This window comes from Euprymna scolopes, chromosome 8, assembly GCF_053919585.1.
Source record: "Euprymna scolopes isolate OS-2025 chromosome 8, ASM5391958v1, whole genome shotgun sequence".
Taxonomy (NCBI): Eukaryota; Metazoa; Mollusca; class Cephalopoda; order Sepiida; family Sepiolidae; genus Euprymna; species Euprymna scolopes.
The window spans coordinates 163,196,022-163,223,910 of NC_136489.1; the positions used below are offsets into that span (position 1 = coordinate 163,196,022).

At 38.4% G+C, this 27,889-nt stretch overlaps 1 protein-coding gene across 1 annotated transcript in view; it reads left to right on the forward strand.

The window, feature by feature from the left end:
* LOC145284012 (uncharacterized) overlaps nt 1-27,889 on the forward strand; it is a gene marked incomplete at its 3' end in the record, with an annotated part of 1,050,937 nt that overhangs the window by 13,421 nt on the left and 1,009,627 nt on the right. The window contains 1 exon segment of the mRNA XM_080133102.1: nt 25,716-25,793. Within this exon segment, the coding sequence (XP_079989228.1) occupies nt 25,723-25,793 (71 nt within the window).

A 27,889-nucleotide genomic window follows, 5' to 3' on the forward strand; every position in this document is an offset into this window, starting at 1 on the left:
AAATTAGCATTTGATAAACTATTGCCAAGGCAGGCAATTGTCCGAAACACTACACACATGATAAGAAAGAAATATAACTCGGGAGATCGAGTATATTTCAAGTGCTACAGGAATAACACTTCTTACTGGGAATGTGGAGTAGTGGATAAACGCATTGGTGATTGTACATACATGATTAAAGGTCCACAAAATATACATAAAACGCATCTGAACCAAATAAAAAAACGCCACATTCAAGATGGTGATTATACAACAGCAGTCGAAGAGGAGGAAACCATGGACATCATATACAAATCTTTTAATTTGGAACCGCCTCAATATACACCTGAACCCCGAAGATCAGGTAGAAAAAGAAAGTTTAATGAACCATTAATGTTAAATCTCAAGAGAAAAAGATATTGAAATCTGTGCGACTTCAAATCTTGGGAGGAGGGTGTTGTGGTGGCACACATTCATTTGCATATGTGGATAGTAATTACACATAAATAGGAAGACTCCGTTAACCATCATGTAAATATCCTGTAAATATACCTTTTCCTAATACACTTCTTATTTGATCTACCTTTGTTTGTTGAGTCGTCATTTGTATTGCTTTCTACGTTACTTGTTTCAACCTACAAACTTAACACTTTTCATAACCTATTATACTTTCATAAATCAGAGTCCATTTTCTGTAGGCTGTTTTAGTTTTCTCTACATAGGAACCACCCAGAGTTATGCATTTCTCCCATCGTTTGATGCAGCTCTGGAGACCGTTTTTGTAGACCACCCCAGTTTGGTCCTCCAACCACAACGTGATTTCAGAAATCCTTTCAAAAACAACTTCATGGCTGGGAAGAGGTGAAAGTAAGAGGGTGCAATGCCAGGAGAGTAGGGAGGGTGGGTGTTATTTCATAAACACACACCTGTGCTTCTGATCTGGCAACATGTGAATTGTGGACCGGAGCGTTGTTCTGCAGGAAGAGAGTACCTTTGCAGATCTGCCCCGCCTCTTGGTTTTGATAGCTTCCCTTAATTTCCTCAAAAGTGAAGCATAATAGGCTTCTGTAATAGTGGTACCCTTTGCCAGGAAATCTGTCATCACTACTCCGTCCTGGTCCCAGAAGACTGTGAGCATAACCTTGTCAACGGAGGGCTGCACCCTTGCCTTCTTTGGAGGTGGTGAGTCCAAGTGCTTCCATTGCATTGACTGGGCTTTGGTCTCTGGATCATACTGATGGACCCAGGTTTCATCCTGTGTAATCAGTCTTTTGAAAAACTTTGACTCATCTTCTTGGCACATCTCCAAATTCATCCTCGAGCACTCAACGCGTTCTCACTTCTGGAATGGTGTGAGCAACCTGGGAATCCATTTGGCAGACACCTTATACATAAGCAAATCGTCAGGAATTATAGTTTCCACAGACCCTGTACTAATCTTGACATCTTGGGCTATTTGGCGAATAGTAATGCGCCGATCTTCCAAAATGACAGCCTCAACTTGGACAGATGCCTCATCAATGGCAGAAGGTGGGGCGACCAGGTCTGGGAGCTGTTTCCACTGACTTCCGGCCATGTTTGAATTCACGATGCTAGCATTTTAAATATGATGTGGCATTATCACCATAAGTTTCTTCATTTCATCAAAAGTTTCCTGTGGTGTGCGTCCTTTCAAATACAAAAACCGGATAACTGCTCGACATTCAACAGGCTCCATTTCACACCTGACTCAATTCAAACACCTGTAAAACAGAAACCACAATTAGCTCAGAGCTGTAATTTGCCACATAAGCCGTAGAGATATAAATCATTGCACATGCAAAATTTCAGCTAGATCAGACAACTGGAAGTGAGTCAGCGGCATTACTTATTGCACGCCCCTCGTATATTATTCAAATAAACTTTTGGTTTAATTTAGAAAAAAAAATGGCAGAATTAGTTGTCTGCAAACACAAACTTGCGAGAATATTAAACTTGCAAAATCTATTGTAGTCTTTGATCAAATATTCTCGATGCTTAAATAATTCAAATATTTCTATATAATGTGCGTGAATGTAAATAAATAATGTGATAGTCGACAAAATTCAAACTTGATATGAAAACAGCAGTAAATTAAATGAAATTCACAAAACATGAATTCAGTGAAAAATTTTATGAATTAATAGTTTTGGTCCCCCGACAAAAGGTTGTCCTAGATATGACCTTAAACTATATCCGATGAAGGTGAAGCCCCAGCTTGGGGAGTGTGGAGCCACCCTTTAATTGCCATTGCTCCCAGGTCCACTCTGACCCAGAGTGGTAGTACATGTTAGGGTTCCAACTATGGGTTAAATAGAAACCGACTTGAAAAAAACCAAATATTCTATTAAAAATTTTTTCTTCTAAATAACTGGATTCGGCATTAAATAACCTGAAAAGGGTTGATATGTCATAAAACAAAAACAACTAACCAACCCGACAAAAGCAGGGTGGACCTGTAAATTCACCCTTGTCCGTTTGTCTGTCCGCACTTTTCTCAATAACTACGCCTTGGAATTTAAAAAAAAAATTTGCACAAACATTAAACATGATATGAGTAAAAAAAGTAACAGAATTGATTTTCCTGAAAAACTCTGGTTGCTCCCCTAGGGGTGCCTTTCGGGTTAAAATGGTTAAAACTGACACTTTTGTGCTTATCAAAAAAAATTGATGCCTTGGATTTTTATAAAACTTTCTGATTTCTATATAATTTTGTTTGTCTATACTTCACAATAACTCTTGGGTGTGCCCCAGGGGCTCTTTTAGGGCTAATAAAAACACTACATTTTTGGGACTATTTTACCATATTTGTCACAAATTTTCTGTGTATGTCTATTTAGCAGTTTTGCATGGTGCTGAACTCAAATTTAAATATGTTAAGGCCTTGGGAAGGTTTGGGGCTTAATGGGGGGGGGCAAATGATGGATAGTCATTTCTTTTTTTTTTTTTTTTTGCAGAGTGCAAAACTCAAATTTGCATATGTTAAAGTCTAAAACTGCATCGTTTGTTCATTTTCACCAGAATTTGACGTCCCCTGGGGACTTTTGGGGCTAAATGGGGTGGGGGTCAAATGCTGAACTTAGTAATTTTTTTATGCCTCGTTCACTGTGCATTCACAGGGGACCCTGCATGCTTCACTTGTTTTTTTTTTTATGAATTAGTGACAAATTTGGAGAAAACCTAAAAATGCACTGAATTTATACAGGACGAACAATAAATTTGTCGCCCTAAAGAAAACAACACCACAGCTTTATTTTAAAAATTTTATTGAAAAAAAAATCAATTCAATTAATTTAATTATGTAGTAGAGCTGACATCTATTGAATGTATCCACCTTAAGCCTTAGTCATCGTCTCGATACGAGTCTGGAACTGGGAACATGCCTTTTCCATAAGCGCTGGCGGAAGCTTGGCAGATGGCAGCGATCAGGCTGGTTTTGATGTTGTGGGAGGTCATGTTGGTGATGTTCTTGATGTATGACCAAACGAAGTGGTCTAGTGGGTTCAGATCGGGGGAGGAGAGAGGCTAGTGCGAGAAGGGTACAAAGTCGTAGCACTCCTTCTGAAGCCAAGCCTGGGTCTCTTTGGATTTGTGGGCCAGCGTTGAGTCCTGCTGTCACACCCAGGGTCTGCCAGCGGTCATCTGATTTCAGCAGGGGATCACCACACTCTTCAGCAAATCTAGTTACATTTTGGTGTTGACTTTCAAGCCAACTCTGAAGATGTGAGGTGGCATGATGTGGCTCTCATTTAAAAACGCACCAAAGACCATAATCGTGGCTGGAAACTTTGTTATCATCACTCTGGACATGTTCCTATTATTTGTGGCAATCCAGTGATGCATTTTAACGGTGCTGACAATGATTCTGTTGATTCTTGGATCAGTAAAGAGCATGAGTTGTACAGTGGCACATCTCCGATCTTTCTCGTTGAACACTGTGTCATTTTCAGGCTCCTATTGCTCTCGGGATTTGTACCTGACTGGCCAACTAGTAGATGGTCTGAAAAAAAAAAAAAAAAAAAAAAAGAAAAGAAAACCGATTTTCATCAAATGGAAATGGAATCATGTCCTTTCTAGGGTGACAATTTTATCGATCCTGTATTGTCAGACTCAACTCATTGGATGTTTTGAGCAGTTAATTTTGAGTTCTTGCAATCAAACCCTTTTGTCTTTACATGGAAGAAAGGATAACTGAATATATCAAACCAGCATCCACGAGGAAAATTTCACAGAACTCCCACGCTGTCCGTTAAATCGACCTAAAGTCATATTAGACCTGGCAATATATACTAAATCCAATATTTACCCCTCAGACCATAGAGAAAAACTAAGCAACAATCTGGATTCTTACCCAAATTGGGCACAAATTTACACAGATGGTTCCAAATAACAAAACAAAAAGGGATATGCTACTATTTCAGAAAACACTATTCAGCAGAAAAGGTTACCAAATAACTCTTCAATCTATAGTGCAGAAATTACAGCCATAAACTTGGCTCTATATATGATCACTAGGGCTATGACAAGAGAATATAATTTTTATTATTTTGACTCTTGAGTATATATCAGTTAATATCTTATTTGTTTTTAGATAGAGTGATGTGGTTCTCGATTGATTAACTGTGTCTAACTGTGTGGGATATATACTCGAGAGTCAAAACAATGATAAGAATATTCTCTTTTCATAGTCTTAATTATCACCAACCAAACCTCCGGGAAATTCGTAATATTTGTAGACTCATTATCGGTACTCGCATCATTAAAAAATCCAAAATTAAATAATCCCTTACTAATCAAACTGTTACAAAATACGAAAGTTCCATTCTATCCCGCAACACAAAAAATTCTTCTTCCGTTGGATTCCTAGTCACTATGGTTTCTGTGGAAATGAAAAAGCTGACATGGCGGCCAAAAATTCCTTAAAACTCCAAATAAGTGACATAAAGATCCCATATATGAATTACAAAGCTTCAATAGACAATTTTATTACAAAGAAATGGCAAGAAAACTTGAACAATTGCCAAAACAACAAACTCTTCCAAATTACACCTGTTAAGGAATAGAGAGAGGGACAGAGAGAGAGAGAGAGGGGGGGAAGGTGTGAGTTATAGTGTAGACACGTTGACCGGAAGTTAAGATCAGCTGATTGGATTGCGTGCGAGTCATGTGATCAGGTTAGCTGAATCGTTGAGATTTGATTTGGACTCAGAAGACAATGGACGGCTTCCCGTTGTCTCCTCCTCTTCACTGGGGGGGGGACGAACGCTGACGTGTATAGAAGAAGAACCCACACAGGCCGATTCCACTTTCCACCTTCTGCAGGACATCTGGGAAAAGTGAAATAAACTATAGAACTAATTCCTTGTCTTGGAGTGATTGAATCTTCATCCAAAAACAGGTATCAAGTCTCCCTCCAGGACGAGAAATTCCAGATGGTCTAACATCGAAGAAGCAGAGGTAGGTTCTGAAAATACATGTCACTCACACACGATTCCCTTTATGATACAACATAAATATAACACGTCATCTCTTCTAATCCATTATTAGAGATGATGCAACAAACACTCAACCCTTTATTATAGAGCAACAACGTAACAAACCTATACTTAAAAAAAAAAACAACAAAAAAACTACTAGATCACATAAAGAGAAGTAGTAGTCTTATCACATATCCGGATAAAACACATGCATAACTCACTCCTACATAATAAAAAGTGAAGATCCCCCTTAATGAATACCATGTCACGAACCTTATACAGTGAAACACTTTTTACTTGACTGCTATGACCTCACACAAATTCGTCGACACTACTACAAAGCCACAAACTTAAAAGAGCTCTTCGAAAAAGAAAACTCTAAAACCATTCTAAACTTCCTAAAAAGAGCAAATCTTTACCCCAAAATATAAATTCCATCAAACAACAAATTATACCAAAACATTACTCAAATATATCCAGCGAAAATCAACTCCGAAAGCATCTAAAATTTTTTATTTTATACACAGCATTAAATGGCCCCAAAAAGGTATAATTTCCTTGACACACCGGTTCTCGCCAGATCGCTGAAGTTAAGCAAGGTTGAGTCTGATCATTACTAAAATGGGTGACCAATTTGGGAATTCCAGACGCTGTCTGTAGGAGGACGTCCACACCTCCCTGCAAAAGTTGGAAAAAACCTTATGTTGTCATCTCCCCTAACGGGGAAATACACGCGACTGGAGATCACTTGTGAATTTCATACTCCCATGGAATTTTCTCCTCCGGAGGAAGCCAGTTAAACCCAAATGGGGTTAGTGTCGTTTCACACACACACACACAAGGTCGATATGCTGGTTAAACAAACAAACAATAAACAAACAAACAAACTGTCTTGGACTATTGTTTTCTTTTGACCAAGTTTCCTTTCAAATAGTACAAAACCAGTTGTTCATACTTTAATCTAAATCAGGATTTCCTAACCTCCCTCCCCCGAACACTCAGATACTTACTACCCCCCCCCCTACATGCATCTTTACATAATAATGTTAGTTGCAGTCTTAGTACATAATTAAAGCGAAAATAAATGAGCATTCCTAAAGTCTATTCAACAAAATTCTACACTGTCAATCAAATGGGAACAATAACAACTACGAATCAAATGAGTCAACTAATATATCATAGCATTGCTCATACAATAATCGATAAAATCAAAATAATAATCCCAGGAATCACCGATCAATTTGCAGATTGTTTTTAATGGTCAGCAATAAGTTTTGGAATATTTGGTTCCATATTTTATTAAAAAAAAGGTTTAGATCGCTATACATCTATTCGGTTTCGATTCCCAGGACCGATTATTCGATAGATGAGAAAAAGTTGTTGAAATATGAAATAGAAATCAATCAGATTCAAGAAACACTTAAAAAGCTTTATCAACATTACAGAGTATGTTTTTTTGTAAATTAATTTTTCCAATTAAAAATAAGTGTGATACAATCAATTTCCACATTGAATTGTGATATTTTATTTAATTAATTTGAATGCTTATTGAAATGAGTATTATTTATTCATTTATTTATGAATTCGTTTCGCAACTATGGCAGTCGATTAACACACACGTCGAACTTCTAACGCTTGAATTGGTTTCGCAACTACGGCAGTCGATTAACACACACGTCGAACTTCTAAAGCTTGAATTCGTTTCGCAACTACGGCAGTCGATTAACACACACGTCGAACTTCTAAAGCTTGAATTCGTTTCACAACTACGGCAGTTGATTAACACACACGTCGAACTTCTAAAGCTTGAATTCGTTTCACAACTACGGCAGTCGATTAACACACACGTCGAACTTCTAAAGCTTGAATTCGTTTCACAACTACGGCAGTCGATTAACACACACGTCGAACTTCTAAAGCTTGAATTCGTTTCACAACTACGGCAGTTGATTAACACACACGTCGAACTTCTAAAGCTTGAATTCGTTTCACAACTATGGAAGTTGATTAACACACACGTCGAACTTCTAAAGCTTGAATTCGTTTCACAACTACGGCAGTTGATTAACACACACGTCGAACTTCTAAAGCTTGAATTCGTTTCACAACTATGGAAGTTGATTAACACACACGTCGAACTTCTAAAGCTTGAATTCGTTTCACAACTACGGCAGTTGATTAACACACACGTCGAACTTCTAAAGCTTGAATTCGTTTCACAACTATGGCAGTTGATTAACACACACGTCGAACTTCTAAAGCTTGAATTGGTTTCACAACTATGGCAGTTGATTAACACACAAGTCGAACTTCTAAAGCTTGAATTGGTTTCACAACTATGGAAGTTGATTAACACACACGTCGAACTTCTAAAGCTTGAATTCGTTTCACAACTACGGCAGTTGATTAACACACACGTCGAACTTCTAAAGCTTGAATTGGTTTCACAACTACGGCAGTTGATTAACACACACATCGAACTTCTAAAGCTTGAATTGGTTTCGCAACTACGGCAGTTGATTAACACACACGTCGAACTTCTAAAGCTTGAATTCGTTTCACAACTATGGAAGTTGATTAACACACACGTCGAACTTCTAAAGCTTGAATTCGTTTCACAACAATGGCAGTTGATTAACACACAAGTCGAACTTCTAAAGCTTGAATTCGTTTCACAACTATGGAAGTTGATTAACACACACGTCGAACTTCTAAAGCTTGAATTCGTTTCACAACTACGGCAGTTGATTAACACACACGTCGAACTTCTAAAGCTTGAATTGGTTTCACAACTACGGCAGTTGATTAACACACAAGTCGAACTTCTAAAGCTTGAATTGGTTTCACAACTATGGAAGTTGATTAACACACACGTCGAACTTCTAAAGCTTGAATTCGTTTCACAACTACGGCAGTCGATTAACACACACGTCGAACTTCTAAAGCTTGAATTCGTTTCACAACTACGGCAGTCGATTAACACACACGTCGAACTTCTAAAGCTTGAATTGGTTTCACAACTACGGCAGTTGATTAACACACACGTCGAACTTCTAAAGCTTGAATTCGTTTCACAACTATGGAAGTTGATTAACACACACGTCGAACTTCTAAAGCTTGAATTGGTTTCACAACTACGGCAGTCGATTAACACACACGTCGAACTTCTAAAGCTTGAATTCGTTTCACAACTACGGCAGTCGATTAACACACACGTCGAACTTCTAAAGCTTGAATTCGTTTCACAACTACGGCAGTCGATTAACACACACGTCGAACTTCTAAAGCTTGAATTCGTTTCACAACTACGGCAGTCGATTAACACACACGTCGAACTTCTAAAGCTTGAATTGGTTTCGCAACTACGGCAGTCGATTAACACACACGTCGAACTTCTAAAGCTTGAATTGGTTTCACAACTACGGCAGTTGATTAACACACACGTCGAACTTCTAAAGCTTGAATTCGTTTCACAACTATGGAAGTTGATTAACACACACGTCGAACTTCTAAAGCTTGAATTGGTTTCACAACTACGGCAGTTGATTAACACACACGTCGAACTTCTAAAGCTTGAATTGGTTTCACAACTACGGCAGTTGATTAACACACACGTCGAACTTCTAAAGCTTGAATTGGTTTCACAACTACGGCAGTTGATTAACACACACGTCGAACTTCTAAAGCTTGAATTGGTTTCACAACTACGGCAGTTGATTAACACACACGTCGAACTTCTAAAGCTTGAATTGGTTTCACAACTACGGCAGTTGATTAACACACACGTCGAACTTCTAAAGCTTGAATTGGTTTCACAACTATGGCAGTTGATTAACACACACGTCGAACTTCTAAAGCTTGAATTCGTTTCACAACTACGGCAGTTGATTAACACACACGTCGAACTTCTAAAGCTTGAATTCGTTTCACAACTATGGAAGTTGATTAACACACACGTCGAACTTCTAAAGCTTGAATTGGTTTCACAACTACGGCAGTTGATTAACACACACGCCGAACTTCTAAAGCTTGAATTGGTTTCACAACTATGGCAGTTGATTAACACACACGTCGAACTTCTAAAGCTTGAATTGGTTTCGCAACTACGGCAGTTGATTAACACACACGTCGAACTTCTAAAGCTTGAATTCGTTTCACAACTATGGAAGTTGATTAACACACACGTCGAACTTCTAAAGCTTGAATTGGTTTCACAACTACGGCAGTTGATTAACACACACGTCGAACTTCTAAAGCTTGAATTGGTTTCACAACTACGGCAGTTGATTAACACACACGTCGAACTTCTAAAGCTTGAATTCGTTTCACAACTATGGAAGTTGATTAACACACACGTCGAACTTCTAAAGCTTGAATTCGTTTCACAACTATGGAAGTTGATTAACACACACGTCGAACTTCTAAAGCTTGAATTGGTTTCACAACTACGGCAGTTGATTAACACACACGTCGAACTTCTAAAGCTTGAATTGGTTTCACAACTACGGCAGTTGATTAACACACACGTCGAACTTCTAAAGCTTGAATTGGTTTCACAACTATGGCAGTTGATTAACACACACGTCGAACTTCTAAAGCTTGAATTGGTTTCACAACTATGGCAGTTGATTAACACACACGTCGAACTTCTAAAGCTTGAATTGGTTTCACAACTATGGCAGTTGATTAACACACACGTCGAACTTCTAAAGCTTGAATTGGTTTCACAACTATGGCAGTTGATTAACACACACGTCGAACTTCTAAAGCTTGAATTGGTTTCACAACTATGGCAGTTGATTAACACACACGTCGAACTTCTAAAGCTTGAATTGGTTTCACAACTATGGAAGTTGATTAACACACACGTCGAACTTCTAAAGCTTGAATTGGTTTCACAACTATGGCAGTTGATTAACACACACGTCGAACTTCTAAAGCTTGAATTGGTTTCACAACTATGGCAGTTGATTAACACACATGTCGAACTTCTAAAGCTTGAATTGGTTTCACAACTACGGCAGTTGATTAACACACACGTCGAACTTCTAAAGCTTGAATTGGTTTCACAACTATGGCAGTTGATTAACACACACGTCGAACTTCTAAAGCTTGAATTGGTTTCACAACTATGGCAGTTGATTAACACACACGTCGAACTTCTAAAGCTTGAATTGGTTTCACAACTACGGCAGTTGATTAACACACACGTCGAACTTCTAAAGCTTGAATTGGTTTCACAACTATGGCAGTTGATTAACACACACGTCGAACTTCTAAAGCTTGAATTGGTTTCACAACTATGGCAGTTGATTAACACACACGTCGAACTTCTAAAGCTTGAATTGGTTTCACAACTATGGCAGTTGATTAACACACACGTCGAACTTCTAAAGCTTGAATTGGTTTCACAACTATGGCAGTTGATTAACACACACGTCGAACTTCTAAAGCTTGAATTGGTTTCACAACTATGGAAGTTGATTAACACACACGTCGAACTTCTAAAGCTTGAATTGGTTTCACAACTATGGCAGTTGATTAACACACACGTCGAACTTCTAAAGCTTGAATTGGTTTCACAACTATGGCAGTTGATTAACACACACGTCGAACTTCTAAAGCTTGAATTGGTTTCACAACTACGGCAGTTGATTAACACACACGTCGAACTTCTAAAGCTTGAATTGGTTTCACAACTACGGCAGTTGATTAACACACAAGTCGAACTTCTAAAGCTTGAATTGGTTTCACAACTATGGCAGTTGATTAACACACACGTCGAACTTCTAAAGCTTGAATTGGTTTCACAACTATGGAAGTTGATTAACACACACGTCGAACTTCTAAAGCTTGAATTGGTTTCACAACTACGGCAGTTGATTAACACACACGTCGAACTTCTAAAGCTTGAATTGGTTTCACAACTATGGCAGTTGATTAACACACACGTCGAACTTCTAAAGCTTGAATTGGTTTCACAACTATGGCAGTTGATTAACACACACGTCGAACTTCTAAAGCTTGAATTGGTTTCACAACTATGGAAGTTGATTAACACACACGTCGACCTTCTAAAGCTTGAATTGGTTTCACAACTATGGCAGTTGATTAACACACACGTCGAACTTCTAAAGCTTGAATTGGTTTCACAACTATGGCAGTTGATTAACACACACGTCGAACTTCTAAAGCTTGAATTGGTTTCACAACTACGGCAGTTGATTAACACACACGTCGAACTTCTAAAGCTTGAATTGGTTTCACAACTACGGCAGTTGATTAACACACACGTCGAACTTCTAAAGCTTGAATTGGTTTCACAACTATGGCAGTTGATTAACACACACGTCGAACTTCTAAAGCTTGAATTGGTTTCACAACTATGGCAGTTGATTAACACACACGTCGAACTTCTAAAGCTTGAATTGGTTTCACAACTATGGCAGTTGATTAACACACACGTCGAACTTCTAAAGCTTGAATTGGTTTCACAACTACGGCAGTTGATTAACACACACGTCGAACTTCTAAAGCTTGAATTCGTTTCACAACTATGGCAGTTGATTAACACACACGTCGAACTTCTAAAGCTTGAATTGGTTTCACAACTATGGCAGTTGATTAACACACACGTCGAACTTCTAAAGCTTGAATTGGTTTCACAACTACGGCAGTTGATTAACACACACGTCGAACTTCTAAAGCTTGAATTGGTTTCACAACTATGGCAGTTGATTAACACACACGTCGAACTTCTAAAGCTTGAATTGGTTTCACAACTACGGCAGTTGATTAACACACACGTCGAACTTCTAAAGCTTGAATTGGTTTCACAACTACGGCAGTTGATTAACACACACGTCGAACTTCTAAAGCTTGAATTGGTTTCACAACTATGGAAGTTGATTAACACACACGTCGAACTTCTAAAGCTTGAATTGGTTTCACAACTATGGAAGTTGATTAACACACACGTCGAACTTCTAAAGCTTGAATTGGTTTCACAACTATGGCAGTTGATTAACACACACGTCGAACTTCTAAAGCTTGAATTGGTTTCACAACTACGGCAGTTGATTAACACACACGTCGAACTTCTAAAGCTTGAATTGGTTTCACAACTATGGCAGTTGATTAACACACACGTCGAACTTCTAAAGCTTGAATTGGTTTCACAACTATGGAAGTTGATTAACACACACGTCGAACTTCTAAAGCTTGAATTGGTTTCACAACTACGGCAGTTGATTAACACACACGTCGAACTTCTAAAGCTTGAATTGGTTTCACAACTATGGAAGTTGATTAACACACACGTCGAACTTCTAAAGCTTGAATTGGTTTCACAACTATGGAAGTTGATTAACACACACGTCGAACTTCTAAAGCTTGAATTGGTTTCACAACTACGGCAGTTGATTAACACACACGTCGAACTTCTAAAGCTTGAATTGGTTTCACAACTATGGAAGTTGATTAACACACACGTCGAACTTCTAAAGCTTGAATTGGTTTCACAACTATGGAAGTTGATTAACACACACGTCGAACTTCTAAAGCTTGAATTGGTTTCACAACTATGGAAGTTGATTAACACACACGTCGAACTTCTAAAGCTTGAATTGGTTTCACAACTACGGCAGTTGATTAACACACACGTCGAACTTCTAAAGCTTGAATTGGTTTCACAACTATGGCAGTTGATTAACACACACGTCGAACTTCTAAAGCTTGAATTGGTTTCACAACTATGGCAGTTGATTAACACACACGTCGAACTTCTAAAGCTTGAATTGGTTTCACAACTATGGCAGTTGATTAACACACACGTCGAACTTCTAAAGCTTGAATTGGTTTCACAACTATGGCAGTTGATTAACACACACGTCGAACTTCTAAAGCTTGAATTGGTTTCACAACTATGGAAGTTGATTAACACACACGTCGAACTTCTAAAGCTTGAATTGGTTTCACAACTATGGCAGTTGATTAACACACACGTCGAACTTCTAAAGCTTGAATTGGTTTCACAACTATGGCAGTTGATTAACACACACGTCGAACTTCTAAAGCTTGAATTGGTTTCACAACTATGGAAGTTGATTAACACACACGTCGAACTTCTAAAGCTTGAATTGGTTTCACAACTACGGCAGTTGATTAACACACACGTCGAACTTCTAAAGCTTGAATTGGTTTCACAACTATGGCAGTTGATTAACACACACGTCGAACTTCTAAAGCTTGAATTGGTTTCACAACTATGGCAGTTGATTAACACACACGTCGAACTTCTAAAGCTTGAATTGGCTTAACAACTACGGCAGTTGATTAACACACACGTCGAACTTCTAAAGCTTGAATTGGTTTCACAACTATGGAAGTTGATTAACACACACGTCGAACTTCTAAAGCTTGAATTGGTTTCACAACTACGGCAGTTGATTAACACACACGTCGAACTTCTAAAGCTTGAATTGGTTTCACAACTACGGCAGTTGATTAACACACACGTCGAACTTCTAAAGCTTGAATTGGTTTCACAACTACGGTAGTTGATTAACACACACGTCGAACTTCTAAAGCTTGAATTCGTTTCACAACTATGGCAGTTGATTAACACACACGTCGAACTTCTAAAGCTTGAATTGGTTTCACAACTATGGAAGTTGATTAACACACACGTCGAACTTCTAAAGCTTGAATTTGTTTCACAACTACGGCAGTTGATTAACACACACGTCGAACTTCTAAAGCTTGAATTGGTTTCACAACTATGGAAGTTGATTAACACACACGTCGAACTTCTAAAGCTTGAATTGGTTTCACAACTACGGCAGTCGATTAACACACACGTCGAACTTCTAAAGCTTGAATTGGTTTCACAACTACGGCAGTTGATTAACACACACGTCGAACTTCTAAAGCTTGAATTGGTTTCACAACTACGGCAGTTGATTAACACACACGTCGAACTTCTAAAGCTTGAATTGGTTTCACAACTACGGCAGTTGATTAACACACACGTCGAACTTCTAAAGCTTGAATTCGTTTCACAACTATGGAAGTTGATTAACACACACGTCGAACTTCTAAAGCTTGAATTGGTTTCACAGCTACGGCAGTTGATTAACACACACGTCGAACTTCTAAAGCTTGAATTGGTTTCACAACTACGGCAGTTGATTAACACACACGTCGAACTTCTAAAGCTTTAATTGGTTTCACAACTATGGCAGTTGATTAACACACACGTCGAACTTCTAAAGCTTGAATTGGTTTCACAACTATGGAAGTTGATTAACACACACGTCGAACTTCTAAAGCTTGAATTGGTTTCGCAACTACGGCAGTCGATTAACACACACGTCGAACTTCTAAAGCTTGAATTGGTTTCACAACTACGGCAGTTGATTAACACACACGTCGAACTTCTAAAGCTTGAATTCGTTTCACAACTACGGCAGTTGATTAACACACACGTCGAACTTCTAAAGCTTGAATTCGTTTCACAACTATGGAAGTTGATTAACACACACGTCGAACTTCTAAAGGTTGAATTCGTTTCACAACTACGGCAGTTGATTAACACACACGTCGAACTTCTAAAGCTTGAATTGGTTTCGCAACTATGGCAGTTGATTAACACACACGTCGAACTTCTAAAGCTTGAATTGGTTTCACAACTACGGCAGTTGATTAACACACACGTCGAACTTCTAAAGCTTGAATTGGTTTCACAACTATGGCAGTTGATTAACACACACGTTGACTTCTAAAGCTTGAATTCGTTTCACAACTACGGTAGTTGATTAACACACACGTCGAACTTCTAAAGCTTGAATTCGTTTCACAACTACGGCAATTGATTAACACACAAGTCGAACTTCTAAAGCTTGAATTGGTTTCACAACTACGGCAGTTGATTAACACACACGTCGAACTTCTAAAGCTTGAATTGGTTTCACAACTACGGCAGTTGATTAACACACACGTCGAACTTCTAAAGCTTGAATTGGTTTCGCAACTACGGCAGTTGATTAACACACGCGTCGAACTTCTAAAGCTTGAATTGGTTTCACAACTACGGCAGTTGATTAACACACACGTCGAACTTCTAAAGCTTTAATTGGTTTCACAACTACGGCAGTTGATTAACACACACGTCGAACTTCTAAAGCTTGAATTGGTTTCACAACTACGGCAGTCGATTAACACACAAGTCGAACTTCTAAAGCTTTAATTGGTTTCACAACTACGGCAGTTGATTAACACACACGTCGAACTTCTAAAACTTGAATTGGTTTCACAACTACGGCAGTTGATTAACACACGCGTCGAACTTCTAAAGCTTGAATTCGTTTCACAACTATGGAAGTTGATTAACACACACGTCGAACTTCTAAAGCTTGAATTGGTTTCACAACTACGGCAGTCGATTAACACACACGTCGAACTTCTAAAGCTTGAATTGGTTTCACAACTACGGCAGTTGATTAACACACGCGTCGAACTTCTAAAGCTTGAATTCGTTTCGCAACTACGGCAGTTGATTAACACACACGTCGAACTTCTAAAGCTTGAATTCGTTTCACAACTACGGCAGTTGATTAACACACACGTCGAACTTCTAAAGCTTGATTTCGTTTCACAACTACGGCAATTGATTAACACACACGTCGAACTTCTAAAGCTTGAATTGGTTTCGCAACTTCGGCAGTCGATTAACACACACGTCGAACTTCTAAAGCTTGAATTGGTTTCACAACTACGGCAGTTGATTAACACACACGTCGAACTTCTAAAGCTTGAATTCGTTTCGCAACTACGGCAGTCGATTAACACACACGTCGAACTTCTAAAGCTTGAATTCGTTTCACAACTACGGCAGTTGATTAACACACACGTCGAACTTCTAAAGCTTGAATTCGTTTCGCAACTACGGCAGTCGATTAACACACACGTCGAACTTCTAAAGCTTGAATTGGTTTCACAACTACGGCAGTCGATTAACACACACGTCGAACTTCTAAAGCTTGAATTCGTTTCACAACTACGGCAATTGATTAACACACACGTCGAACTTCTAAAGCTTGAATTCGTTTCGCAACTACGGCAGTCGATTAACACACACGTCGAACTTCTAAAGCTTGAATTGGTTTCACAACTATGGCAGTTGATTAACACACACGTCGAACTTCTAAAGCTTGAATTGGTTTCACAACTATGGCAGTTGATTAACACACACGTCGAACTTCTAAAGCTTGAATTGGTTTCACAACTATGGCAGTTGATTAACACACACGTCGAACTTCTAAAGCTTGAATTGGTTTCACAACTACGGCAGTCGATTAACACACACGTCGAACTTCTAAAGCTTGAATTGGTTTCACAACTATGGCAGTTGATTAACACACACGTCGAACTTCTAAAGCTTGAATTGGTTTCGCAACTACGGCAGTTGATTAACACACACGTCGAACTTCTAAAGCTTGAATTGGTTTCACAACTATGGCAGTTGATTAACACACACGTCGAACTTCTAAAGCTTGAATTGGTTTCACAACTATGGCAGTTGATTAACACACACGTCGAACTTCTAAAGCTTGAATTCGTTTCGCAACTACGGTAGTCGATTAACACACACGTCGAACTTCTAAAGCTTGAATTGGTTTCACAACTACGGCAGTCGATTAACACACACGTCGAACTTCTAAAGCTTGAATTGGTTTCACAACTATGGCAGTTGATTAACACACACGTCGAACTTCTAAAGCTTGAATTGGTTTCGCAACTACGGCAGTTGATTAACACACACGTCGAACTTCTAAAGCTTGAATTGGTTTCACAACTACGGCAGTCGATTAACACACACGTCGAACTTCTAAAGCTTGAATTGGTTTCACAACTACGGCAGTTGATTAACACACACGTCGAACTTCTAAAGCTTGAATTGGTTTCACAACTACGGCAGTTGATTAACACACACGTCGAACTTCTAAAGCTTGAATTGGTTTCACAACTATGGCAGTTGATTAACACACACGTCGAACTTCTAAAGCTTGAATTCGTTTCACAACTACGGCAATTGATTAACACACACGTCGAACTTCTAAAGCTTGAATTCGTTTCGCAACTACGGCAGTCGATTAACACACACGTCGAACTTCTAAAGCTTGAATTGGTTTCACAACTACGGCAGTTGATTAACACACACGTCGAACTTCTAAAGCTTGAATTGGTTTCACAACTACGGCAGTTGATTAACACACACGTCGAACTTCTAAAGCTTGAATTGGTTTCGCAACTACGGCAGTTGATTAACACACACGTCGAACTTCTAAAGCTTGAATTGGTTTCACAACTACGGCAGTTGATTAACACACACGTCGAACTTCTAAAGCTTGAATTGGTTTCACAACTACGGCAGTTGATTAACACACACGTCGAACTTCTAAAGCTTGAATTCGTTTCGCAACTACGGCAGTCGATTAACACACACGTCGAACTTCTAAAGCTTGAATTGGTTTCGCAACTACGGCAGTCGATTAATACACACGTCGAACTTCTAAAGCTTGAATTGGTTTCACAACTACGGCAGTTGATTAACACACACGTCGAACTTCTAAAGCTTGAATTGGTTTCACAACTACGGCAGTTGATTAACACACACGTCGAACTTCTAAAGCTTGAATTGGTTTCGCAACTACGGCAGTCGATTAATACACACGTCGAACTTCTAAAGCTTGAATTCGTTTCGCAACTACGGCAGTCGATTAACACACACGTCGAACTTCTAAAGCTTGAATTCGTTTCACAACTACGGCAGTTGATTAACACACACGTCGAACTTCTAAAGCTTGAATTGGTTTCACAACTACGGCAGTTGATTAACACACACGTCGAACTTCTAAAGCTTGAATTGGTTTCGCAACTACGGCAGTCGATTAACACACACGTCGAACTTCTAAAGCTTGAATTGGTTTCACAACTACGGCAGTCGATTAACACACACGTCGAACTTCTAAAGCTTGAATTCGTTTCACAACTACGGCAGTCGATTAACACACACGTCGAACTTCTAAAGCTTGAATTGGTTTCACAACTACGGCAGTTGATTAACACACGCGTCGAACTTCTAAAGCTTGAATTCGTTTCGCAACTACGGCAGTCGATTAACACACACGTCGAACTTCTAAAGCTTGAATTCGTTTCACAACTACGGCAGTTGATTAACACACACGTCGAACTTCTAAAGCTTGAATTCGTTTCGCAACTACGGCAGTCGATTAACACACACGTCGAACTTCTAAAGCTTGAATTGGTTTCACAACTACGGCAGTCGATTAACACACACGTCGAACTTCTAAAGCTTGAATTCGTTTCACAACTACGGCAATTGATTAACACACACGTCGAACTTCTAAAGCTTGAATTCGTTTCGCAACTACGGCAGTCGATTAACACACACGTCGAACTTCTAAAGCTTGAATTGGTTTCACAACTATGGCAGTTGATTAACACACACGTCGAACTTCTAAAGCTTGAATTGGTTTCACAACTATGGCAGTTGATTAACACACACGTCGAACTTCTAAAGCTTGAATTGGTTTCACAACTATGGCAGTTGATTAACACACACGTCGAACTTCTAAAGCTTGAATTGGTTTCACAACTACGGCAGTCGATTAACACACACGTCGAACTTCTAAAGCTTGAATTGGTTTCACAACTATGGCAGTTGATTAACACACACGTCGAACTTCTAAAGCTTGAATTGGTTTCGCAACTACGGCAGTTGATTAACACACACGTCGAACTTCTAAAGCTTGAATTGGTTTCACAACTATGGCAGTTGATTAACACACACGTCGAACTTCTAAAGCTTGAATTGGTTTCACAACTATGGCAGTTGATTAACACACACGTCGAACTTCTAAAGCTTGAATTCGTTTCGCAACTACGGTAGTCGATTAACACACACGTCGAACTTCTAAAGCTTGAATTGGTTTCACAACTACGGCAGTCGATTAACACACACGTCGAACTTCTAAAGCTTGAATTGGTTTCACAACTATGGCAGTTGATTAACACACACGTCGAACTTCTAAAGCTTGAATTGGTTTCGCAACTACGGCAGTTGATTAACACACACGTCGAACTTCTAAAGCTTGAATTGGTTTCACAACTACGGCAGTCGATTAACACACACGTCGAACTTCTAAAGCTTGAATTGGTTTCACAACTACGGCAGTTGATTAACACACACGTCGAACTTCTAAAGCTTGAATTGGTTTCACAACTACGGCAGTTGATTAACACACACGCCGAACTTCTAAAGCTTGAATTGGTTTCACAACTACGGCAGTTGATTAACACACACGTCGAACTTCTAAAGCTTGAATTGGTTTCACAACTACGGCGGTTGATTAACACACACGTCGAACTTCTAAAGCTTGAATTGGTTTCACAACTACGGCAGTTGATTAACACACACGTCGAACTTCTAAAGCTTGAATTGGTTTCACAACTACGGCAGTTGATTAACACACACGTCGAACTTCTAAAGCTTGAATTGGTTTCACAACTACGGCAGTTGATTAACACACACGTCGAACTTCTAAAGCTTGAATTGGTTTCACAACTATGGCAGTTGATTAACACACACGTCGAACTTCTAAAGCTTGAATTCGTTTCACAACTACGGCAATTGATTAACACACACGTCGAACTTCTAAAGCTTGAATTCGTTTCGCAACTACGGCAGTCGATTAACACACACGTCGAACTTCTAAAGCTTGAATTGGTTTCACAACTACGGCAGTTGATTAACACACACGTCGAACTTCTAAAGCTTGAATTGGTTTCACAACTACGGCAGTTGATTAACACACACGTCGAACTTCTAAAGCTTGAATTGGTTTCGCAACTACGGCAGTTGATTAACACACACGTCGAACTTCTAAAGCTTGAATTGGTTTCACAACTACGGCAGTTGATTAACACACACGTCGAACTTCTAAAGCTTGAATTGGTTTCACAACTACGGCAGTTGATTAACACACACGTCGAACTTCTAAAGCTTGAATTCGTTTCGCAACTACGGCAGTCGATTAACACACACGTCGAACTTCTAAAGCTTGAATTTGTTTCACAACTACGGCAGTCGATTAACACACACGTCGAACTTCTAAAGCTTGAATTGGTTTCACAACTACGGCAGTTGATTAACACACACGTCGAACTTCTAAAGCTTGAATTGGTTTCACAACTACGGCAGTTGATTAACACACACGTCGAACTTCTAAAGCTTGAATTGGTTTCGCAACTACGGCAGTCGATTAACACACACGTCGAACTTCTAAAGCTTGAATTCGTTTCGCAACTACGGCAGTCGATTAACACACACGTCGAACTTCTAAAGCTTGAATTCGTTTCACAACTACGGCAGTTGATTAACACACACGTCGAACTTCTAAAGCTTGAATTGGTTTCACAACTACGGCAGTTGATTAACACACACGTCGAACTTCTAAAGCTTGAATTGGTTTCGCAACTACGGCAGTCGATTAACACACACGTCGAACTTCTAAAGCTTGAATTGGTTTCACAACTACGGCAGTCGATTAACACACACGTCGAACTTCTAAAGCTTGAATTCGTTTCACAACTACGGCAGTCGATTAACACACACGTCGAACTTCTAATCACACTGATGCAGTTGATACACACTGTCCTCGATCTTCTGATCATACTCCTTTTATTGTCCAAGCGTTCGTCATCAGCCAATCGGCGGCCAGAAAAACAGTCACGTGAGGGGTGACGTCATCGCTCAATAATCTTACAAAAACCACAGCCGCCATTTTTAATTTCTGCCCCCCCCCCCTGTGATCCTTCCAGCAGGTAAGACAACACGCGCAGACACGTGGTCGCTTTCTTCCTTCATTCTGTTCAACTTTACAATTTATTATCCTAGGCCTTCTTTGAACAGAGGAATTTACACCGATTAGCACTATAAATAGCGCTAGTAATTCCAACACCGGCGAGAGAGATGCGACTGCACTTCAACTGCTAGTCGAGTGCCCAGCAGATATACACGGTTTCCTATCTTTGTACATTATTGTTAATACACTTGTTCCTTAACCGAACCTCGACTTGATTGTTCTTATTTTCAATGTTGTTCCACGGCACAACATTATCTGTTAGTTATTGTTTCTGAAACCAGCAGTAGACTTGCAAACTTTGCTACATATTAAACAGATCGTTTGGAATCATTGATCAACGTGCAGTTTGTTGTTGATGATCAACAAGTTGAGAAACACCTAGTGATGTTTCTAAAATCTCTCTGTCTTTCATCGACCCCCTAAAGGATCTCGGGGACCCCCTATACGATAAATTTGGCCACTGCGATTTGTAGTCTCGTAACCCCCTCCTCCATTGGCTGGCAGTATGAACCCCATTGGGGAACCCTGATCTAAATAGTTTAGGAGAAGGAAATGCAACCCTCTCTATTTAATTTGATGAGCCGAGATTTGACATAACCCTGCACAGCATGATTCAACTTAAGATATGATGATACTAAACCTTATGCCTAGAATCTTTACTCACATTTTGATGAAAATCAATTATACGATTTTGATTTTAGAAAATATATAAAATTTAAAACTTGAGATCGAGGAGTCTTAAGAAAAATTTGAATTCAGGAAAACCTGCTTAATTGGTGTTAATGTTAAATTCAATGTGTCTACTATAACCCTTTAAGATACTCTGAAGTAACTTAAATTCGGAGAATATTGATTGACTAGCATGAGCTGTGGAAATTTCATGGAAATGAGAAATATATTCAATCAACAAATATATTTTGACTAAGCTGATATTTTTCTTGATAGTGCAAAAACTTAGCCTTTTTGGGCAGAAGAAACAATAACACGCAGCAAATATAAGTTAACATTGCGATGAAAATAGTGTCCATTGTATTAAATCACATTTTAGATCATTTATGCGACGACACCACAATCTATGACAACACTTCAAAGGCCAGCAATGACCAATATCTTTCTGATTCTCTCTTTTCTAATCTTGAGCACATGGTGCAATGGGGAAAAAGGTGGCTGGTTAATTTTAATGCATCCCAAAACCAAACTTCTCTCTTTTCATCATAATCGTTCTGATCCCCATAAGGCCCCAATTGAAAAGAATGCATCTAGTCTTGAGGAAGCACTATGTCTTGCCAAGCTTCTGAGACCGACCTTCACCCCTGATCTGAAATGGAACACATACATCAAATTTGTTGCCAAGATCGCTGGAAAAATGATGGGATCCTTCTATCACTCCAGTAGGTATCTCACTGCCGATGCAATCCTATATCTGTATAAAAGCCAAGGGCATTCTAAAATGGAGTATTGCTGCCACATATGGGCAGGGGCTGCTCAGCACCTTATCCTGCCTTGATAGAGTTCGAAACCTAGTAGGTGTTGTACTTCTCACTTTCCTGCAGACACTTTTCTAATGAAAAGATGTTGAAAGCCCGTTTCTGCTCTATCGTTATTTACATGGCAAGTGCCCGTCTGAGCTCCAATGTATGGTCCCTCTTTGCCAAACTTTCACAAAAAACACTCGACTAGCTACAACCATGATCAACAATTTCCCCCACTCCTTATCTATGACTAACTTCAGATCCCATGAACACAGCTTCTTTCCTAGAACTGCTTGCCTGTGGAACACTATTGCATTGGCCTGATTCCCGGCCAATTACAGTATAGTAGCCTTCAAGTCTAAAGTAAACAAGTTCTTGTTCACCTGTCCTCTTAAATAATCAAATTGTACCCAACTTATACCATCAATGATTACTACACTACCACCATACATTCATTAACCTTTATCCTTGAGTGGCCTTTGGGTCTTGATAAGTGGTGACTTCCCTGTAAAAAAAATAAATAGAACTAATCCAAATAAGATAAATTAATAAGTACTAATAAACACTCAGAAAGTAATATTGTGCTACATAGTTCAATACAAAGATATTGAACTGTAAGCTTCAGCCTCTGTCCCATCGACGAAATGTTGCACCCCTCTACCTGCTCTACAAGTATTTTAATGATGAATGCTCTGATGAACAGCTAGCACTTGAACCCCCTCAATGTAAATACCCCTGACAAACCCGACAAGCAGCTAAATCCCACCCCTTCAACGTAGAGATCCCTAGATGTAAAAGAACTTTCTACTCCAGTAGTTTCTTTCCCAGAACTGCTAGACTTTGGAACTCCCTTTCGGATCCCTGCTTCCCCAATTGTACTGACATGCAGAAATTCAACTATAATGTAAACAAACATCTTGCGGCCCAACTCCCTACATAGTACCCTTGTATCTTATGTCCCTGATAGTAGGTCCCTACATCAAAGTGGAAATATGCCTTGTTTGGGATGAAAATGTGAAAAAAAAAAAAAATCACATTATGAGAGAGAATCTTTAATTTACTCCCTTCAGTCCAGCAACTCATTGCAGACAATGTTCTTCTTTTTCTTTGTCCTGTTTCTTTTGAATGTTCCCTTTTGTATGTAATGTTTTTCTGACTTCTTTCGTTGCTGAAGAACGGCTGCATGTTGAAATTACTATGTTTGCGTGAACGTGAGTAAAAAAAAAAAAAGTCCTTGTTATAACTCTGATAGTAAAATGTACCTATGAAAGTAAAGGTATGAATGTTGGGACTTTCCATTCTCTCAGACCCTTCACAGCAATGTTTTGTTGTACCAACTTATGTCCATTGCAACAACAACTTTTTGTCTATCAGATTTTGAATAGTACTAGCATGCCGCCCGGCGTTGTCCACTCGTAAAATAGGCATAAATATTATATTTCAATTCATACAGAAACTGAGACATGTGCCTGTGAGTATTATGCTTTTTTTTTTTTTTTTTTTTTTCTAATCAGCTCACTGTTTGCAAGTAAAATAATAAAAGAAAGAAAAAATACTCGAGCTGAGATCGAGATCGAAACCAAAACCTAAAGGCAGGGAGTCAAGTATGATAACCATTAGACCAGCATGACACGCCTTTTAGAATGTGTTTTCAAACCTACTTATTCTTAACATAAATTATCTGCCATGTGAACTATTCACGCATGCGCATTCTTTGAAACTGAGACATGTGCATGCAAGTATTATAATTTAGGTTACATTTAAACTTTTGCATATCAATACAGTCAGGGAGGCAGGTAGCAGAAAGGGAATTCCAAAATCTAGCTGTTCGAGGGAAGAAACTATTAGAGTAGAAAGTTTTCTGACATTTACGGCCCTCAACAGTGAAGGGGTGTGATTTTGTTGCTAAGTGGGTTTATCGGGCATATGTATGGTGGGAGGGCACAAATGGAATGAGTTCATCAGAGCACATTCCATTAAAATATTTGTAAAACAGACACAGAGATGCAACATTGTGGAGATGGGACAGGAGTTGGAGCTTAGTTGAGAAAGTGGGACCTATTAGATTGAAGTGAGACAGACCTATCCAAGCTAGTGGTTGGTACACCAGCCCAGATGTGCCAACAATACTTCATGCGTGAGCAAATGGTGGCCTTGTAGAGGTACAGGATATTCTCAGGGGTGAGCAGTTTTCTAGCATGATAGAGGGAGCCCGCCTTCCTTAAAGCAGCCTTCGCAATGTCCTCAATATATTTGTTCCAGGATACTCTCAGGTTTGAGTAGTCTTCTAGCTCGATAAAGAAAACCCACTTTCTTTGCAGCAGCCATAGCAATGTCTTCAATGTATTTATTCCAGTTCATATTGCCTGTGAATGTTGAGTTGAAGGAAGAATTCTCAGGTCGGGTGTTATTTGTCATGAATATCGGTGGTTGGAGAGGTGTCTTGTAATTGTTAAAGAAAAACAGCTTAGTCTTATATGCATTAAATGCATTTGCAGCCCCATTCCACTATGGTCTGTTCCGGTTTATAGTTGTAGTCTGGTTTCTTTATGACAGGTTAGAAGATTGACACGGAAGCATTTCTTTAACTTGAATCATTGGGTCAAGTTCTACATTCATGAAGGAGATGGAATTTACCATTGGTAGCGTTTATTATGAAAATTGTAGTTCCATTGTAAGTGAGGGTGTTATTGTCAGGCCATTTTTTAATTCATTGTTCTGATAATAAAGTTGCGTTTAGAAGTTTTGGCCCCCAACCTTACCTTTTTAAATAATTTTCCCATTTTTTTTATTCTTTAAATAATTTTTTATTTCTTTTTCAGTCGTGGAATGAAATTTGAAAACGTGTCAATACTTACCGACTGTATTAAGGACATCATTAAAGACATGCGTTATTGCTGGTAAGTAAATACCACTGTTTTTATTTTTTGAATATTGTTTGTAAGTAAATACCACTGTTTTTATATATTTTTTTGAATATTGTTTGTAAGTAAATACCACTGTTTTTATTTATTTTTTGAATATTGTTTGTAAGAGTTTTACTTTATTTATTCCAAATTCATTTTTTTTTTTTTTTTGAGAAAAAAAACGCGTTTATTTTTTTTAAATATATTTTTTTGTGTATTTTCTTTGGGATACCATTTTCTTCTTCTTAAAGATGTGTTGCATTCTGGGAGAAGATTTTGTTATTATGTCTCGTCATTATTATTATTTATATTTCTTTTTTATTACGTATGTGTATATATGCATGTCTATGTATGTAATCATGTTACCGCTAGTGTGTGTATGTATATATATATATAGATGCATAGCAGGCTCCTTCAGTCTTAGACAGATTATGGATACCCACGAAGGGTTGCTTGCGCATGAAATTTTTGTGGCAGGAGGTGCACAATCTCCAACCACACCTCTCCTGAGACGACATTGTTAAATACCAGTGTCAAATGAAGTACAGGACGACTGGAAATAGTGCCGAGATAAGCGGAGAGCACATACAGAGCCTAGAATTCACAAATATTCACCCATCTAGTACTAATGAGGCTCAACGTTGCTTAACTTCTGTGATTTGATGAGAACCGGTGTGTCAACGCGATTATTCCGTGTATATATATATTTGTATATTTTGGCAGCAAGCACATCTGATTGAACACGACAGAGTTATTCTTTTTTCCGATTTTTCTGGATATCTTTTCCATTCGCCGAGCGGTCTTTTTTTATTTCAGCCGGTATGTTTGAGCGCCATTCTATACAACATGCCGGCTGAAATAAAAAAGACCACTCAGCGAATGGAAAAGATATTCATAAAAATCGGAAAAAAGAACAACTCTGTCGTGTTCAATCAGACATGCTTGAATATATATATATATATATATATATATGTATGAAAATAGGGGCCCCAAAGATTTCATTTACACCGGAAGAGGATGTATCCAACATGATGAGGAGGGTCCCACTAATGACAGGATTAAAACATGTTCAGATACGTATTAACCTTAAATTTCTTACATTAAGTCTGGTGAGATGCCAGCCTCAAAAATTTTTGAACAATATAAAGTTTAAAATTGTCTGGTTGATTTCGAAACGATTGTAACATTCGAAAAAATACAAATATGATGTAGCCTTTTTCTTTGTTGTTTTGGGTTTTGCAAATATATATGAATGCTCGATTACAGAAATGTTAATCATATTGCTTAATATTTGAGTCAATTTACCTGGCTTAATTTTTATTGATATATATATATACATTGCCACTGACTAATAGATTTGTATATATTAAACCTTTGGGAAAAATTTTCTAACAATATATATATATATATATATATATATATATATATATACATATATATATATATATATACATATATATATATATATATATATATATATATATACATATATATAAACACCATACCTGAAGTCACCATACCTTTTTTCTTTTATCTTGGTCTTCTCTGATTGATTCTTCCTGTCACTGGTCGGTCCTGTAAAAGGAATATCTGACGAAAACATAAATCTGCAAAATTATGTTATTGCTGCATATTTAGTCACATACTCTTCAGATGTTTACCTTTAAAATCATATAAAAACACCTTCTGGACAACTTACATGGTTCATGTAACCGACACACTCGGCCGTTCCATCTCATTTAAGAATCTTCTAACTGAGAAAACTTGATATTTGGAACTTGGAGATTTATTGTACTACATATACATATACTATATATATGAGTTTATTATTTATAATGGTTCCCATATTGTGTTAGATTCTAGAAAAGGTTTGCTCTCTGAATGACAATATTTTTCGATGTCATCATGTTTTTTTTTTTTTTTTTTTTTTTTACTCGTGTTCACCCCTTACAAAGCATATCACCACTTGGACGTAAAGGGCTATTATTTGGAGCCATGTCTAGGAAAGATTAACAAGATATTTATTTATGTTACATATGAGGTCGTTTATGAATATCAGGAATAATAATGGTCCAAGGATCAACCCCTGA